Source organism: Anas acuta, chromosome 6 (assembly GCF_963932015.1).
Source record: "Anas acuta chromosome 6, bAnaAcu1.1, whole genome shotgun sequence".
In the NCBI taxonomy this organism is placed as follows: domain Eukaryota; kingdom Metazoa; phylum Chordata; class Aves; order Anseriformes; family Anatidae; genus Anas; species Anas acuta.
The window spans coordinates 2,388,510-2,405,236 of record NC_088984.1 but is presented as its reverse complement, the minus strand read 5'-3'; the positions used below and the strand labels follow the sequence as shown (position 1 = coordinate 2,405,236).

Genomic DNA, 16,727 nt, shown 5'->3' with positions numbered 1-16,727 from the left:
GATTTTTAGAAGTAAATCTGATCCCCTATCTGATGCTCTACCTGCTAAAATACTGGGATGCACATTCCATGTTGGTTGTCTCCACAAGTTCCTACTGCTTGTAGGAACAGTGGAGTTTCCTTTTGTACATTGGCTCTGAAAAGACTTTGGTGGCTCTGAACAGCCATGCTTGGCTACCTTACTCAGGGAATTAATTTTCACAGTGGGAAGTCATCAAAAACAGAGTAAGACTAGCAAGAGGCTTGGAACATACTTTGTTTTGTTCCGCAGCCATTCCAAAAAAGAACTCCTGTGCTAAAGGAAAATACAAGATACAAAGAGCTGTGCCAAATAAACTGTGGAAGGCAGAAGCCAAATGCTTTGTGACATTTATCAGAAGAATAATTTCCAAATGGGAGCCCATAAAGTACTATAAAGAAAACTCTAATTTGTTACGTAAGATTGATGGCAGAAATCTAGAAGAGGTAACAGGTGATTTTCTGTAGCATAAAACCTGCTGAAATTATAAAAGAAAAAATCCTATTTACAGACCTATTAAACCAACATCATTGGAAAATTTTCTTGAAAAACTAGGCTGACACCATCCTGGTGCCTTTGCTATGATTAAGGATTGTAACACTGCTGCCTCATTTTTATAAGGGAGGTTGCAGTCTTGAGTCTTTCTGCTGCTACTATATTCCTTATCTCACTTTGTAAAACTCTTGGTTTGTCCAGTTTCCTTCTTGCCCTGTGAGACTTTCAGTGGCACTGGCACGATCTGAAAAAAAAACACGTATTTTGATAAGTGTTTTATCAAACACTTTGTAAGTATTTTGATATTTTAATAATCTTTCACTTAGAATTTCTCACAACTGTGGACATAGGTGCAACCTCCTTTTTCTTCAGTCATTTTAGAATTTTTAAATTATTTTTAATTTTAATATGTAGTGCTAAAATATTTTGGTGATAGTCTGACCTTTCATATGCTTTTGCAAAGGAACTATATATCATAAAGTTGTTATTGAATTTTATGCAGTTTTGAGATAGTTTTTAAATATCATTTTTTTTCTAAAAGCTTTGGATAGGAGCTATTTTTAACATGAAAGATTTGAGACTCCAAAGACGAAGCAGACAGCATCCATGCCAAATTGCCCCATGTCCAGTGATCTCCTTTTTCTCAACAGGAATGTGTTTCTTGCTGTGAAGGCATGATTTGCAACGTAGAGATCCCAACCAATCACACAAATGCAGTATTTGCTGTCTTGCACGCGCGGAGAACGTCAGATGGCAGCAGGTGGACAGTGAACATCGCAGTGCTTGTGTCAGTCGTGATGATTGCCTTGTCGTGATGCAGCATCCTCCTGTACCTGTGCTCGAGAGGGTTTGCCTTTCCGTGGGCTGGCAGAAATGGTAAGAAGATTCAGTATGTGCCAGGAGAAGCCACTGATACTTCTCAACTACATAAAATGTAAGAGGACAGTGGGAAGACACGTGTACATCGTGAAGTCCTGGGATATTTTAATGAAGATACTTCAAATGGTCTGCAGTATTTAAAAAAAAAACAGACACAAATAGAAAAAAAAAAAACACACAATCAACAGCAAACCCACTGGTGACTAGGCAGTGGGGTGAAATCAAGTTATTATAATTCACTATTTTATGTTGAAAAAGCATGTATGGTTGGTGTGTTTCTTGAACAGTGAAAAGTGTCTGTAGACAATCCCTTTCCTTGGTGAGATAAAAGGGAACTCAACGGACTGTGTGCCAACCTGTATCTTAATGGGAACTGGTTTTAAACTTTTCACTGTACATAAATAACATGGACTGTCTTGTCTTGATCCACAGGTGTGTGTAAGCTTATCTTGAGTTACGGTTTTCAGAGAAAACATACACAAGGGAATTTTTTCTATTTTGACCAGAGCTATAGTTTCTATGGGAAGAAATGCAAAATAGTACTTCTTATCTCTTTTCTATACAATGGCTCACACTTGAATTATAAAACAATGTGAAATTGTGTAGAGTTTCTGTCCCAAAATCACGAGCTAGTTGAGCACCTAAGATGGAATTTTCATCTTCCCTCAATGGGATTATTTTCTTGCAGTAGAATCCCAGCCACTTCAGCTGCTCACCTCAGCTTCTGAATGCTTGTCTTTTTTTGTATTAATGCAGCAATAATACCATGGATTTCAAATTGCAGCTATTGTCAAGCAATAACTTTTTCATTAAAATTTTAAGTATGCACTTGTTATAAATAAGGAGAGGACTCTGCTATGTTTGGTCTCCGTTTACCGAAGATCCTCCCAGAAATGCTGTTTTCCTTGCTGGATCAACTGGTAAGAAGTCAACACTGGATACCCCAGGTCCGTGGACATCCCTTTTATCTAGCATTGCCACCCATATTTGAAAAGTTTGGGCCAAGATTCTGTTTTTTATTACAGTATTGTGGTGTTTAATGCTGCATACTTGCATAGCTTGATTATTTGAATCCTGATCATTTAGATGACTGTTCGTCGGCTGGATAAACGGCTGCAAAGATGGCAAATAACAGAGTTTAGGTTACAGCTGGATGTACTAAACCCTTAATACTCTACCGTATGTTCTTATGTTATTTACACTGCAAACTTGCTATCATACAGACCGGCAGGTACAGATTTTAGATGATTTCTCTCAGTGTGGTTTTATACGATCCTAAATCCTAACACATTTTGGCTGCTCCTGTTGGCCTAATGGTGTTTCTTCCAAATCCCCACCATTTTCACAAATTTCCTCTGACAACCCTAATATATATGGCAGCACAACTAAGGATTTGACCTAACAAGGTTGAAAAATTGCATTTCATTTTTTTTTCATTTTGTAAATAAAATTGTTATTCATTTATGACTATACCGGTATGATTATTCTGATCTTTTGTCGCAACTTTTTTCTTATCTTAAAGGAGATGGTTAATATTGCAATAAACTGTTGGAGTGTTTTTCAGAGAGGAGGGACTGTAAAAACTTAGTTTTACAAAGAGATGCAAAATTGATCTATGAAAAATTCAAGTAAATTCAAGTAACCCTAGAAACTGGGATTTTTAAGCATTAATATTGGCTTACGTATTAGCTCTTTTAAGTCACCAAATGTGTGTAAGCTAACAATTGAAAAAACAGTTTTTGTAATGTTTTCTGTTTTGTGTATGTTGTAAAATGGCAACGCTTTTTAGATCTTATAAATATGTTTAAAAAACGGTCTGTGGTTGTTGACAGGCAGTTGCAGAGTTACAGAGGTGGGATGGAAACGCTTTTTCCTTGCCAATGCACAATAATTCTTGCTGTCTAAGTCAAGGCTTTTCAGGCTGTGGGTTCTGATGAGCAATGTTGTGCCACCCAACTTGCCAAGCTGCCAAGGATGTTCTGTGGAAATACTTCTTTTGTTCAAAGATCATCCCTAGGTAACAGATCCATAGCATTAACCTTGGCATCAGACGTAGCTACGGACATAATTAAGATTGTTCCTTACTTTTCATCGTTAGATGTCATCTTTTCGCTACATGATCTACAGGTTTCTGGAGCTTTTCTCTTAGGGAAAATCATACCACGTTTTCTCTGTGCTCAACAGGGAGTCCCTGAGTTGGAACAGGATGTTTTGGGCCATGCTATTTTTCCCGTTTTTGCCTCTAAGCACTAGGTGCTTCCATAATTCCATTTCTGGGAATAATTACGGCAATCTTAATGAGGCCTCAAAGTGCCCTAGAGTCTTATCTGAGTTTACTGTAAATAACTTAACAATAATCTAAGCACTGACACTTGTTTACACTGCAAATGCCATTTCAGAGCATTTGGGAGTGCCAGGAAGACCCTGGAAGGCAGCCCAAGGGGTGGGCTCAGGCACAGAGGAAATGGGTTTCAGGTTCTCTGCAACAGCCGGGAGACCTTTGGGGGCTGTGTGGATCAGTCGGCATTTCTCTTGGTCGACCTGATTTATTTTTTTCTGTTTGCCAAACTGAAAAGTTAAGAAACTTGCTTATAATTTAAATGCTTTTACTTATTTGCTGAAGAATTGCCTAGGATAAAAATAAAATTAAGAATTCCACTGACGTGCCAAAATAGAATGCTTGATTTTAATTATCCTTTTTTAAAGAAACTAACAATAAAGGCAGCAACCTGGGTTTATGAGAGGAAGTGGTGTTGCCAAAGGTTTATTTTTTAATGTAACTGAATTCCAGAAGTGCAGGATATTCAAGATCAATTCCAGTCGTCTTGATACATCACTACCTTGGTTATTGCAAAGTTCAGGTCTATTGTTTCTAGAAAAACAAATATGCAAAAGCTGTTAGCGCTGCACAGAAAGGCTGAAGGAGTATGGAATTTGACACTATCACATTTAACCTTTGCTGCTTTTTATTTACATAAAAATCTTTGTTTCTGATTATGTTTCTGATTTGCGTTTCTGACTTTGTAGGATAAGCAATGTGCATTAATGATTAGTGCTAAAATCCTTCACAGCACAAATTTTTGACACTCCTAATGCTCGGCTATGCAGGCAATCTTAATTTATGGTAGAATTTGTTTATTTTATTAAATAGATTGAAGTATCACCCGTATTTTCTCTTCAGACATCTATCATTTAGGAACTTTCAAAAATATTATTCAAGAAAAATAATCTCTTAGGGGCTCCATAATGTATGTATGCCATGCATCTCAGTTTTGATTAATATGTGTGTTACTTGTTAATGCCTAAATTTGCCATGCAGCTTTGGAAGAGCCATTTGTGTAAATGCAAGTCCATAACTACATGCAGAGCAGAAAAGTTTGCTAACACTTCTGTGTACTCCCAGCCTCCAGCAGCAGGGTGCAAATGTTGCATTCTGCTCAGTAATGGGGCAGGGGGTTGTCTCTAAAGACAGGAGGCACTGGGTAAAAACCGTGGGTGCCAAACTCATGGGCATTCATGGGCAAAATGATCCCTTTGTAGTGCCCTTAGAACCGATAAGAATCTTATTTTTGTTCACAAATAATGGTTTGTAAATCAATTTATGCAGTTGAGGAAAGATAAATGTTGTTCTGTGATGTATATGTATAATGATTATTTTTTTTATTATTATTTTTTACATTGCACCAGACAGTCTACAGAAGACTTATTTTTAAAAGTTTAAATACAGAAACCCTTCTCTATTCAGTGTTGGTTTGTACAGTACTTTCTTACTCTCTGCTGCTGTTTTAAATCTTCTCCAGAAGTGCCACTTAAATTAAAAGTACCGAAATATTTGCTGGTGGAAAAACTTTGTGGCAGAAGACGACAAATCCATTTGCTGCTTAAGACAAACTGGACCAGGTATGAGGAAAGTTCTTCGATCCTTGTGAAAATAATTTTTTACTATTTAATTAGAAGAGTGTCAAAAAATTAACCATACTTTTACACTAGCCTCTTAACTTACCAGAAGAGCTCTGAGGTCTAGCTACAGGTTAAAATTCCAAATCAAGGCAACGAACAGCACAGAGCCAGCTCTTTAAACAGGATAAAATGTTGATTTGGGATTTTATAGCAAGTAACTTAAAAGAAATTTAAAACTTCAAAGAAAAAGAGCTACAAAACCCCATTCTAGCTGTTCCCACAGAGCCTCTCTGTTTGCCTTGATGCTGGAAGGATCATGATGATGTTCGATTTGGACTCGATGATCTTGAGGTCTCTTCCAACCTAGAAATTCTGTGGAAGAAGCACTCAGTGTTGCAGCACATGCTGTTTGCAGGTGTTTCAGGTTGAGGAAACGGCCAGCAGCTGCAGGAGCAGGAGGAGCACATTTCCTGCCCCTCTTCACCTGGGGATGCCGTTCCTGCCTTGTACTGCAGCAAGATAACCTGGAGCAGAAGCAATTTGTAGAGCGCCTGAGGATCCTCCTGGTCCTTACATCTCCTCCACTTTTGGCTTTTTTCTGTGAGGTGCAGAGCAGAAGGTAGGGGTGCTGTTGTTGCTCACTGTAGATTTTGGGGTTCACAGGTGCCTGTTGGATGAAGGGATGATGTAAGCCACTATTTTCTTGAGCAGTAGATATCTAAATATCTATATTTAGATAGATGTATAAATAGGTATTTCTGAACGTATAGTGATACTTTTGATTTTTCTTTCTCTTTTTCCCCTTGCTGAATGCAGGCAGCATGCAGGTCACTAGGAAATCAGTTATCAAACACATTTCTTTGGGTTTGTGTCTTTCTGTGATGGACTAGTATTTCCAGCCTGATGTGCAGTTTGTTCCTTCCTGTTTGATGATGGGGGGGACAAAAAAGAAAATGCTGCCAAAGAACCCTGTGATACATAAATGGCTTTGTGAGGTGTGCTTGGTAAAGCCTCATTTTTCATGATGTGGAAGGAATTTAAATAGAGTGGGGTGCTGGTCCATCAAAGCTGGTGGGATTTTTACCATGGTATCCAGTTAGCACTGGGAGCTGAACCAGGGTGTTTATGGCCATTGCTCACGTGGGGGTGTTGCTGTGCAATTAGATAACTTGTATTTTTTGAGTAAATAACAGAAATATGTAATTTGGCCTGCAATTTTATGCTGGAGATTGGCGTGGTGGTGGGCTGTCTGCTTGCTCTAAATGAAAGCCTAAATGTCATCCCTGATGAAATGCTGCAGCCTTTTGCATGGATCTGACATGGCTTTAAGAAATAACGAGAGTTAGCTGTAAGGATTACTCTAACATTGATGAGATTAATGCTGCAGGAAACGCTTAGGAGTTCCAAAGCTGGCTGGATTTCAGGACAGAAAATGGAGTAACCTGAAAGCTGAAAACTCCAGAAAATGTCACAGAAATGACGCTGTTCTTGGGGGTTAATTTGAAGATTTCTTCTTCATCTATAGCTTGTAGCAGTCACCTTGCAGACCATGATTCCTGCTGGAGGAAAGGCCAGCTCTCTTCTTGCCACATCCTTCTTGTCCTCCCAAGTTCTCCAAGCTTGGGCTCTGGCATCCCTGTGGCTCTGCAGAGGCCTTTTTCTGAAATGTGTTCTCTGGGTGTGCTCTGTGATCCTTCTGGAAGGGAAATATTCAGTGTAATGAGGATTTTAGTTCCTGTGGAGCATGTGGGGACGCGTGCTTACCACCCCCCAGCCTTCCCAAACTTGTCAGGCATCTGCCCCTTTGCTGCTGTGGGGTCTTCATTTCCGTGCTGTGCCAAGCTGTCCCTCCTCCCCTTTGCCTTTCAGAGTGGTCTTTTTGGAGGAAAACAGAGAAAAGGCCTGGGTTTTTCATTTTTGGTTGTTTGTTGTTGGTTTTGGCTGATTGGTTTTGAACTCGTTTTAGGGTGAAGGCAGCTGTGAAAAGCAGCGGGTGCCTCAGCCTGTCAAAGCTGTTCTAGGGGGCTAGGACATCAAAATGTAAACAGCTCGGGCAGTCAAAAGACAAAATCTCTGAAAGGAATGGAGTATACGAGTCTTTTGGGCTTGCAGATGTTTGTGTTAGAAGTTTAGTCTGCAGCTGGGGGTCATCGGAGAGATGAGGTAGGTAAGGTTACATCGTGGGGTGGGTGAATGCACCTACTGCAAACTCATCAGCTCTTGGGTAGGGCGTTAAAAGACCAAGTGCTCACAATCCCCTTTTGAAGATTAGAGTAAGATGTAAGATAAAGTGTAGAAGTCATATGGAAATTATTTTTTTAATTAAAAAAAAGGTTAAAAACAATGCTGATTTTTTTTTTTGATCATTGTTTTCATATTATCTGTATTCCATACTAATATGCATGGCATTTTCACAGGCTGGCTGGGACTTTTAAACCAGTGCTGTGTATGTGCTTGTAAACTAAAGGAGGTCCCGGGTGCTGTGTAAGATATCTCGCAGGGTCCCCTGCCTGCTGTTAGCCCCTGGTGGCCAAAAGCAATCCAGTGTGGTCACTGCCTGTGTGCTCAGACCCCGTGCTCGTGCTGTATCAGGAGTTGTTTGAAAACTGATGCTGGTAAAGGTAAAACCTTGCTCTACCCAAATAATCTCGTGGTGAGCTTGGTTAATGTAGTCCTTTTATTAGATATGGGTCAATTCTACCAAATAATGCCGCGTGCCCCCACCTGATCTCTATCAGCAGTGACTTGCCTGTGTAGGGATGCCTGGAGCTTCACTGGGAATGCTTCCCAGTTATTGCATGAGGAAAGCGTCCTCTGGTGATGCGTTTCTTAAAGGTACTTTTTTCTTTTTAAGGCTTTGTCATTTTATAGAGGCGCTGAAGATCAAGAGAACATGATTATATTCTATCATCTCCCCATAAGCACCTTGTAAATGCTGCTTCTGCCCAGAGCAGTCCCATTTCAGGGCCATGTGGGATAGCTCGTGCTCTCTTTGGACCTGGGGCCTCTCCAACTATCTCTGCTGCTTTCATGATTTGCTACCTAGGTTGTATGAAATGGGTTTTCAATATAAGGCTTTGTGGTGCCTATGCAATGGTGAGATGGGTCACACCCAAGGACCCCAAAGATGCACAGATGAGTAAAATCCAGAAATGCAAATGGCAATGTTATTTGTATTTATCGTTATTTGTTCTCAAAAGGGTGAATATTAAATGTTATCTTAGAATCATTTAGGTTGGAAAATACCTCCAAGATACTAGAGGCAAGCATTTTTTAAGCATGGGATGCATTTCCTCTATTACCGAATCCACTCCACATTTCAAATATTTAGCACTGCAATCCCGTAACACTGCATGTTCATTTACTTTGCCTATTATCTGCTGATGAAGAGAGACCGCACTGATAACTGATTAAGAGCTGTGCTGAGTGCGAATGCTTTCCCTCTGTTTGAGGGTCAGTCGCCATGCAGAGTTGGTCTGCTCATGCTGGCAGCAAACCAGATTTTTCAGAAATGCCTCATGGAGAACGGTTCATTAATGAGCTTTCACTGCAGAGCCCCCCAAAGTGGGACGTATTCCTCTGGTCTGGGGAAAGTTGTAAGCAAGAAGTAATTCCTGGAATTTTTATTTTACTTTATTTATTTTTTTGTCAGAACAGATCCTCTACAAAAGTGACTTCTGATTTTTTGGAAGGAAAATGATTTGGCCTTGGTGCGAAGTGTGGGACCTGAGTTTGGGGGGAGAGGTGGGGAGGTGCTAGAGAAATTGTTGCAAAGCCTGCTGCTGTTCGTGGTTCACTTGTGTAGTGTTAGGTGGTGGTGGTGGGATTTGTCAGCGACAAGAAGTAGTGCTGAGAATGAAATTTTTATTTTTTTCAAAAAAAAATAGTATGAAAAAGATTTGGATATCATTCTCGATAAAATGCTAAAGTAGGAAGCGAGTTATGCTCCATATCTCCTCCACAGTTAATACTTTCCATAAAGCTGTAGGCCAGTGAAATCACTTTCAACCTTCTGAAGTTGTCAGGTTGGGATTTAGGGACCCCTTAATTGGTGCCTTAGGACTTCAGCTGCCTGACCCACAGGGACAACACACATCCAAATACACCTGGTTATCCAGGGAGCATCCCTTGGTTCAAGGGACACTTGCTGTGCCTGGTTAGTGTCTGCAGGTTGGCACTGGTTCAAATTTGTTGAAAAAACTAAAAATCCTTCTCCTGGAAACCATATTTTATTAATGAGCTCTTCTATTATGCTGTTACTCATTACTTCTTACCAGCTTTTCTTTAGTCTTTGTGTAATGTCTCTTGATCCCCGTGAGGAAATGAACTGCTGCTGTGCCCCAGAGTCGATAGGACCGACTGAACTGGAGGGGGGAAAATGGGACAATTCAGAAAACCACATCAGGTTGTCAAGAACTGATGATGATCGTTACTTTCTTAAAACCAGAGCATCCTTCTCTACTCACTGTCCTTCAGCTCCTTACGGGGATTTCATCCTGAATTGCTCAGAACTACAAGTGGTGGTAGCTCAAAGGAGAGCTGGCTCTTTATCATTATTTTATTATAATCCCATAACTAAGCTTATTTGTGCATTTGCAAGCCAGTTTATAGGGTTCACTTCAACCTAATTTTTGTTTCCCTTCTGTGTTTTTTGGTGGGGGTCCCTTCAAACCCATGCTCAGGGAGCAATGGGTTTGGGGAACGTTTCTTGTTCTCCGCCTGTAATCCTGGAGGAGGAAAGTCTGGGGAAACGCTCCCCTTTGTAGGGCGACTGTAAAGGGCTACAGCGACATGAAATCCTGTTGGGAAGCTGCTTATTACAGAGGCTGACAGAGGTAAGCACCGGGCTCTAAATCATTCCTGCCGTGGAGTGTTAATTATAGGTTAAACTCCTTGCGGGTGTTACATGACCTTGTAACTCTGGGTTTCGTGCATTGGTATTTCTGGTCCTTAACGCCTTGTAGGACAGCACCTTAGCCGCTGGTCCCGTATAGAAAGAGCCCAGCAGGCTCTATAGGGAACCTGTCTATTCCTCTGTGAAATAAGAGAACACCAAGTTTTGTTATGTGGGATTTTTCTATTTTAAAATATTTTTTTTTTCTGGTCTGTGTTTTAATGGGATGCATTAGTGCAGTCAGGTTTAATAGGAATAATTTAAAACATTTTTTTCTACCTTGCTTCACTTATGATGTACAGATATTTTGGGTGGGCTGTCTTCCATCACTTTTCTGTTTTACTTGGTATTTTACACCAGAGTCCTGCTTGTATGCATTGTGTATGTGCTCTTTACACTTCCATGCTATGTTGTAATGGCTGGATGCTACCTGAAGTGAATTATCTGGTGTTTATGAATTTAAGGTGACTTTAAAATTACTTTAACTCCAGACTTGAAAAGTTAGTATAAGTAAAAGTACCAAAAATAGAGATTCTGGTGAATAACTGACTCAAACTTTTTTTGGGGAGAGTCTGTATGTGACGTTTAGCATGGAAAATCTGTCAGTAACTGCAGCAGAGGTGCAAAACTTGGTTTTGATTTTTTTTCTTTTGCTTACAGTTGTGTTTATTTGTTTAATTGCATGCTGACCAAGGCATAGAGCCACTTGTGGGAATTAAAATGTCAAAGCAGTGTTTGTAGTGGATGCCGCTGTGTGGCTGGGGTTGCTGGGGGTGTTGGCTTCTCTGATCCCCAAATATTTTGCTTTTGGTGACACTGCTGCACAGGTGAACTTCATCCCTCACCGAGAGGGTTCTCCAGCTCTCTGAAACTTGCTTCTATTCACTCAGAAAATGCTTTGACAAGCCAAAGTTTATAAGCTTCTCTTTCAAAGTAATATAAATCTAATACAGCTCCTGCCATATCTGTCAAACATCAGCAGTGCTGGGGGCTTTAGGGGGATGACATGCAACTCACGATTTATTCCTTTCTGATTGTGAATCATTTCCAGAACTAGCTTTTTTCTGTTATTGCAGCTATAAATAAATATTCCATTTATACATGTAAGACCTGTCAAGAAATCCTAGACTTGGTCTTGACACGCAGCCACTCTACTTTTCTTCACGTAGACTATTAATAGTTTGCTAATGAGCAAAGGCTCTAAATCACATTTGTAGGACTCCGATTTTCAGCAGCTGAAACGCTGCCTCCCCGCTAAATTGTGTTTTAAAAGTTTAATTTAAATGAACATTAAGGTATTTGAGGACTGGCCAAGACCTTGTGCTGTTTCCCACTTGGCTGGCATGCTGCAAAAATATGCACAAGCAGACATGCATGCCTTGAAACACTTGGCAACTCTAAACCATTGATTAAGATTTATGTCGTCTTTAACATATGTTTATATATCCCTTATGGACATAATTATAAGCAAATGCATTACATGAAGGAATTTAATTTATTTTTTTTTCCCTAGTACAGCTTGCATGAAAGTCGGCCCGTCAGGTTTCCGTGCCGATGCCTGGCAGCAGTGATGTTTCAGCTTTATTTGAACTCACGGAGGTTTGAGAGAGCTCGTGGGACTGCCCCATGGTGAGGGTGCTTCTGAGCTCTGTGAACATCGATGAAAAGTTTTGAGTTCATCTGAAATGTCACGATCAAGGGCTTTTGGAACTTCATTTCCTGGGCTTTATTTTTTTTTTTCCTGATTCAAAAGCTGTCTTTTCCTATAACCAGTTTTCCTGATAAATTTGTGCTGAAGTTCTTTGCGGTCAGCTAGGAAATGAATCTTCAGGAGAGGTTCTCCAGGGGGATGCTGGATCAATGCCTTGAGAGCCGTGGATGCTTTCTGCCTGTGGCTGCAAACCAGACCTGGAGGGTCTGGGCATTCTCCATGGAAAAACAACAACTCTTAATGGGGAGGATGTAGGGGAAGGCTGGTTTTGGTGGGGTCTAATTAGACCTGGAGCTGTTCTCTCTTTTTTGACCTGTGTATCCTCTGAAGTTTCCCTCACTCCCCCTTTTTGCTCCTCTTCTCCACCAGTTTGTGTTCCAGCACTTGGGAAAGGAGCTGATGTTTGAAGATGTCTCTCCTTGGATGAGCAGCAGAATAATATCTAAACAATCATTAAAGATGCTGGGTAAAAACAGAGTTTTCACACTTACAATCTACCCTCACCCTACAAAGGTTACCTTTTTGCAATTTCTTGCTCTTACAATTGAGTAGTGTGTATTTGCATTGAGTCCAGCAGTCTGTATAAAACATGAGCGTTTGTCTTGCACCTCTGAGTGTCTGAGTGCAGTCACGGTGATCCTCCCAAATCCCACGTGTACCCCAGAAGACTTTAACTCGTCCAGGTTTTAAAGCGGTTCTGGGTCCTCGGATGACAGACGCCCTGGAAGCGATACTGCCCAGCTCTGCGTGCTGAGGTACAGCGCCTTTATACAAGTCCCTTTTCAAACTCTGGATAAAATCCGTATTTGAAAGCTCTTTGAGAAAGAGATTGCTATCTTAGTTTTTTCTTTCTTTAGTAAGTGAGAGCGTTTCTATCTGCTCTGCTTAAGAAGTGGCATTTCATTCATTTATCACCTTTATCTTTCCCATGGCCCCGTCCCAGGGAGCTCCTGATTAATTCCAGCAGCGTGGAGGTCTCCCCTTCTCCCTTTCCCTCCTTTGCATTGCCTTGTGAGCGTAATGTGCCTCTTTCATTTCCTCATGTCACACTTCATGCCATCGTCTCCATCCTGCCTGTTTAGCCTGCCACGTTTAACCACCAGCCTTACAAGAAGTTGCTGAGAATTTATAGGCGGCTGTGGGCAAAGCAGGGCCCCCTAGGATAAAGTACTGCTGGAAAGGTTGAGCTCTCTGCTCGTAGAAGCCAAAAGCAAATGAAAGAGGACACCCCAATTTGTCGTGCTGGCCATCTGATAGTAGAAGCTTCCCCAAAAGATTGGCGTGGAGAAGGCGAGAAGCAGCAGCAGCGTGAGGCAACTTGACTTAGAGACACCTCCGGAGGATGAAAGAGCAATTTGGGATACTGAAAGCGGGGCAGCTCCGCAATTCATCACCGAACTGCGGGGTGTGAATGGGATGTGAAACCCAAAACCCTCGTGGCTGAGCTGATGTCTGCACTCAGCGTGGGTGCACGCGTCCTGGCTGTGCTGCCCCTGGACTTGGCGTTACGGGGAAGCCTCCTGAGATGCCTTGACCCAAAAGGGATGGATGTCGAGAGCAAAGCCACGCCGTGTGTGAGGATTTTGGGGCTGCGTGGGTAACTGAGCCTTTTTTCCATCTGTCAGCAGCGCAATCTCAGCAGTCATTATGCCTGCGCTTCACTGCAGCTGCTGTGGAATTTGCTGTCCTAAGGCAAGTAATTTCAGAGCTTCCTCAGCTGACCTCCAACCCTTGCTGCCATTAACTCCTGTAAATCTCTCTGGTATGAATCCAGTGCAGGTAGATGGCTGGAGATAGGAAAGTTGACTGAATTACACTTTTTTTTTTTTTTTTTTTTTTTTGAACTGAAAATAAATAAAAAATTGAGGGATTGGACCTCTGGAGGAAGATAATTGTTAGCGATATGGTTAAAAGAATAATCTGGTGGCTTAAAGTCCTTGATGGATTCAGAAGCTAATACACTAAGTAAAATGGTGCAGAAAAAAGTAATTTCATTGGGGAATTGTTACAGTTGTGATGAAAAGCTTCTGATGTTTAGGTTTGATACAGCAGTCACCGATAGGACCCAGAAAATAAAGGTACAAAATGTTTTCATGCTCCCTGTAGGGAACACAAAAGATTTATGCCTAGGCACAGCCCCAGAGCTCAAGGAAGACCTTAAGGAAGAAGGGCATGGGTGAGGTGTGCAAGGTGGGGATGTGCTCTCCTCTTCATGCCCCTGCTTTGCCCTGCCCAGATCTGGAGGACAAAACCTGGAGGCTCTGACCACGGAGGATGTTCTCCCTTTGGGTTTCAATCTTATGGAGGACATCTAGGTGTTAATTGAGTAATAATTTATATTAACATTTTGGAAACCTTCTCAGACTGAAGGCCCTGTGTTGAAAGCATGCATCTAACATCTCCCCCAGCGTATCTTGCTTTTCATCAACTCCAAGCAGAGTTTTACTCCACCATAACTTGCCCGAGGTGTTTCTGAGAGGTGATATCAGTCTCCCCTGGGAGAAGCAGCCCCCATTAACAGCCAGACAGCCTCTGGCTGATGCATGGGCCAGGCACCATCCCAGGCTCTTGCTGCGCCTTCCTCCACATCTCTGCCTGGGCAGCAGTGGGATGGAGCCACCATCTGGGCTACAGGAGCAGCCATCGCTCTTTGCTCCCACACCTCATCTACTTTTATTTGTTGATTCCTTGAGGGATTCTGTGGCCTCTGTCTGCTTAAATTTTACCTGAAACCCACCAGAAGTCTCTGTAGGATGTCATTGTTAGGCTCCGTGGGCACTATTTCCATGGCATCTGCACCATGGGCCACGCTGACGAGTTGTGCTGGACACAAGGACTTCATTCCGTGGTTCGGGTTTGTTTTTTCTCCCCCCTGTCCAAAAGCTGGAGGTAAACATCCATCACAGAGGGAAGAATCCGCGTGGGGCCTGAGGCTAGAAACGCTCAGGTTTCCCTGTCAGATGCGGAGCGAAGCAGAAGGACCCTGACAAAAACAAACCTCCAGAAAACGAGCTGTTACGCAGGAAAATCCCTCTGCAGAAACCCCTCCGTTTCTGTGCTACGCTCATGACTTGCTTTTATTTTTGAACTGGGAAGTTCCCCTATGGCACGTGTACGTGTGTGTGGTCTCCTGAAGGAGAGGAGCAGCAACAATCCCCGTGTCCCGTTTGTTTCTCCCAACTGCAAGCCACAGCCTTGTTTTGTGTCGCTGGCTTTTACGAGACCGTATTAATTATTTATTAGTCGCTCTTAACCAGATCACCCAGTGCACGTGCACCGGAGCTGGCTGTACGTAGCCGTGTCTTGCCCTGATACCATCCAGCGCTGTTCAAAACCCTGCTGCTCCCTGGGATTAACCAGTAATTGCACCTCTGGCACAGCTAATAAGGCCAAACGGGGAAAGGTTTGCAGAACATAAAGCACTGGGGGGAAAAAACACTGCACCGAGCCTTCTCAATGCTTGGGTTATTCCGATTCTCCTTCTGCAACTGCTCAGTATTTTTCCTTTCTATCCTCCTCTATAAAGTACCCAGCATGTGCCAGAGGTGTGTTACGAGGTTATGTTCGAAGGCACCTCGTGTTAGAAGGGTTTTAAAGTCGCTCCTCAGCAGAGCTTTTAAGAACATCTACATTCCTCAGAAATTTCAAAATGCACCTACGAGACCTTGCCAAAAATATCAAAGCCGATTTTTTTTTAGCCTGGGCAAGGGGTTGTGAAGTCAGTAAGCGCACTTTTAAAATATTATCCACGAACAATAAGAATCGTAATCATTTCTATTGCTAATAAACCCCTGCGGTTTTATTGCTCTGGCTGCCAGAAATGCATTAAGGAACGGATTTTTGAGCGTTTTAATCACGAGGCTAATCCTGGCTGAATTCAAATAGGCGAACTAGCATGGACATGCAGCTCACGGTGCGAATACAGACAGGGTAATTTGTCTCACGTGAAACGTGGGGTCTTGGTGGTGTTTGTACCCCTCCCTCTGCTGAGCTGCTTGTCACCAGCCCTAACACAGAAGCATCGGGTCTGCCTGAAGACCCAGTAAAATGTGGTGCTAAGCATCTCTGTGCCCAGTCTTTTTTTCTGTAATTTCATAGCTAAAGGTCAAATGATGCTGCACGACTAATATGGGGGCACTGGGATTGTCCCGATGGCTAGATAAGGTGACTACCAGCACGCTGTGCTTCTGTTTTGTGCCTTATGGGGTAACTAAATGCGAGATGCAGTCTCCTCTGAAGCTCTTAAGTGCACAGCAATTACATAAAATTTGCTCAACTCTTTCTTGTACCCGCTGAAATCTAAGCGACGAAGAATGTGGCGTTGGACGTGCGGATTGATGGAGCCCTCGATAGGCGCAGCCGCTCAATAGCTCTGTGTTTCCTCGCTGGATTTCCTCAGTATTCCCATTGTTAGGGTGCACTTGATAAATGCAAGGAGATAATGCAAATGGAAGGCTGGGATAATTTGTTTATCTGAAGGAGAAATAGCTAGCAAAGGCAGCAGGACGCTGGTCAAAATTGGTATTTTTGGTTCTGAATAAAAGCTAAAGCGAAGCAACGTTAATTTTCTAGAGCGTTTTTTGGTATGTGGTTATGCTTTAAAAAAATAAACTTGATACTTGTTAGGAGGGGCAATGCAAAGACTGCTTATTTCCAGAAGTAATGTAACTCTAGCGTTGGGAACTGATATGTATGTAACAATGGTGGTATTCATGCTGGGCTTCGGAGATTGGAAATGAGCAGTTAAATAGTCCTGGTTTTCTCAGACCCAGAAAGGTGGACTATGCTCTTTTCCCCATTTATATAGGGAAAGATATTGGGGGAAAAAAT

The 16,727-nt window shown here is 42.0% G+C and overlaps 1 protein-coding gene and 2 long non-coding RNA genes across 13 annotated transcripts in view; 2 read left to right on the top strand and 1 right to left on the bottom strand.

Moving 5' to 3' along the window:
• The window catches only part of LYPD6B (LY6/PLAUR domain containing 6B), a 42,136-nt gene extending 37,562 nt beyond the window's left edge, over positions 1-4,574 (top strand). For all 11 annotated transcript variants that reach the window (XM_068687010.1, XM_068687007.1, XM_068687008.1 and 8 more), the window contains one exon: positions 1,164-4,574. In XM_068687010.1, coding sequence (XP_068543111.1) covers positions 1,164-1,328 — 165 coding nt within the window. In that variant the 3' untranslated portion in view covers positions 1,329-4,574. The remainder of the gene's footprint in view (positions 1-1,163) is intronic.
• Positions 4,575-6,333: 1,759 nt separating this feature from the next.
• Positions 6,334-8,630, bottom strand: LOC137858781 (uncharacterized). The gene is made up of 2 exons (XR_011097993.1): positions 7,057-8,630; positions 6,334-6,988 (listed from the first exon to the last, which is right to left on the bottom strand). It is a non-coding gene; the product is annotated as an uncharacterized lncRNA (long non-coding RNA).
• Positions 8,631-11,703: 3,073 nt separating this feature from the next.
• LOC137858778 (uncharacterized) lies at positions 11,704-13,727 on the top strand. Its single transcript, XR_011097992.1, has 2 exons — positions 11,704-12,363; positions 12,475-13,727. It is a non-coding gene; the product is annotated as an uncharacterized lncRNA (long non-coding RNA).
• The last annotated feature ends 3,000 nt before the right edge of the window (positions 13,728-16,727 follow it).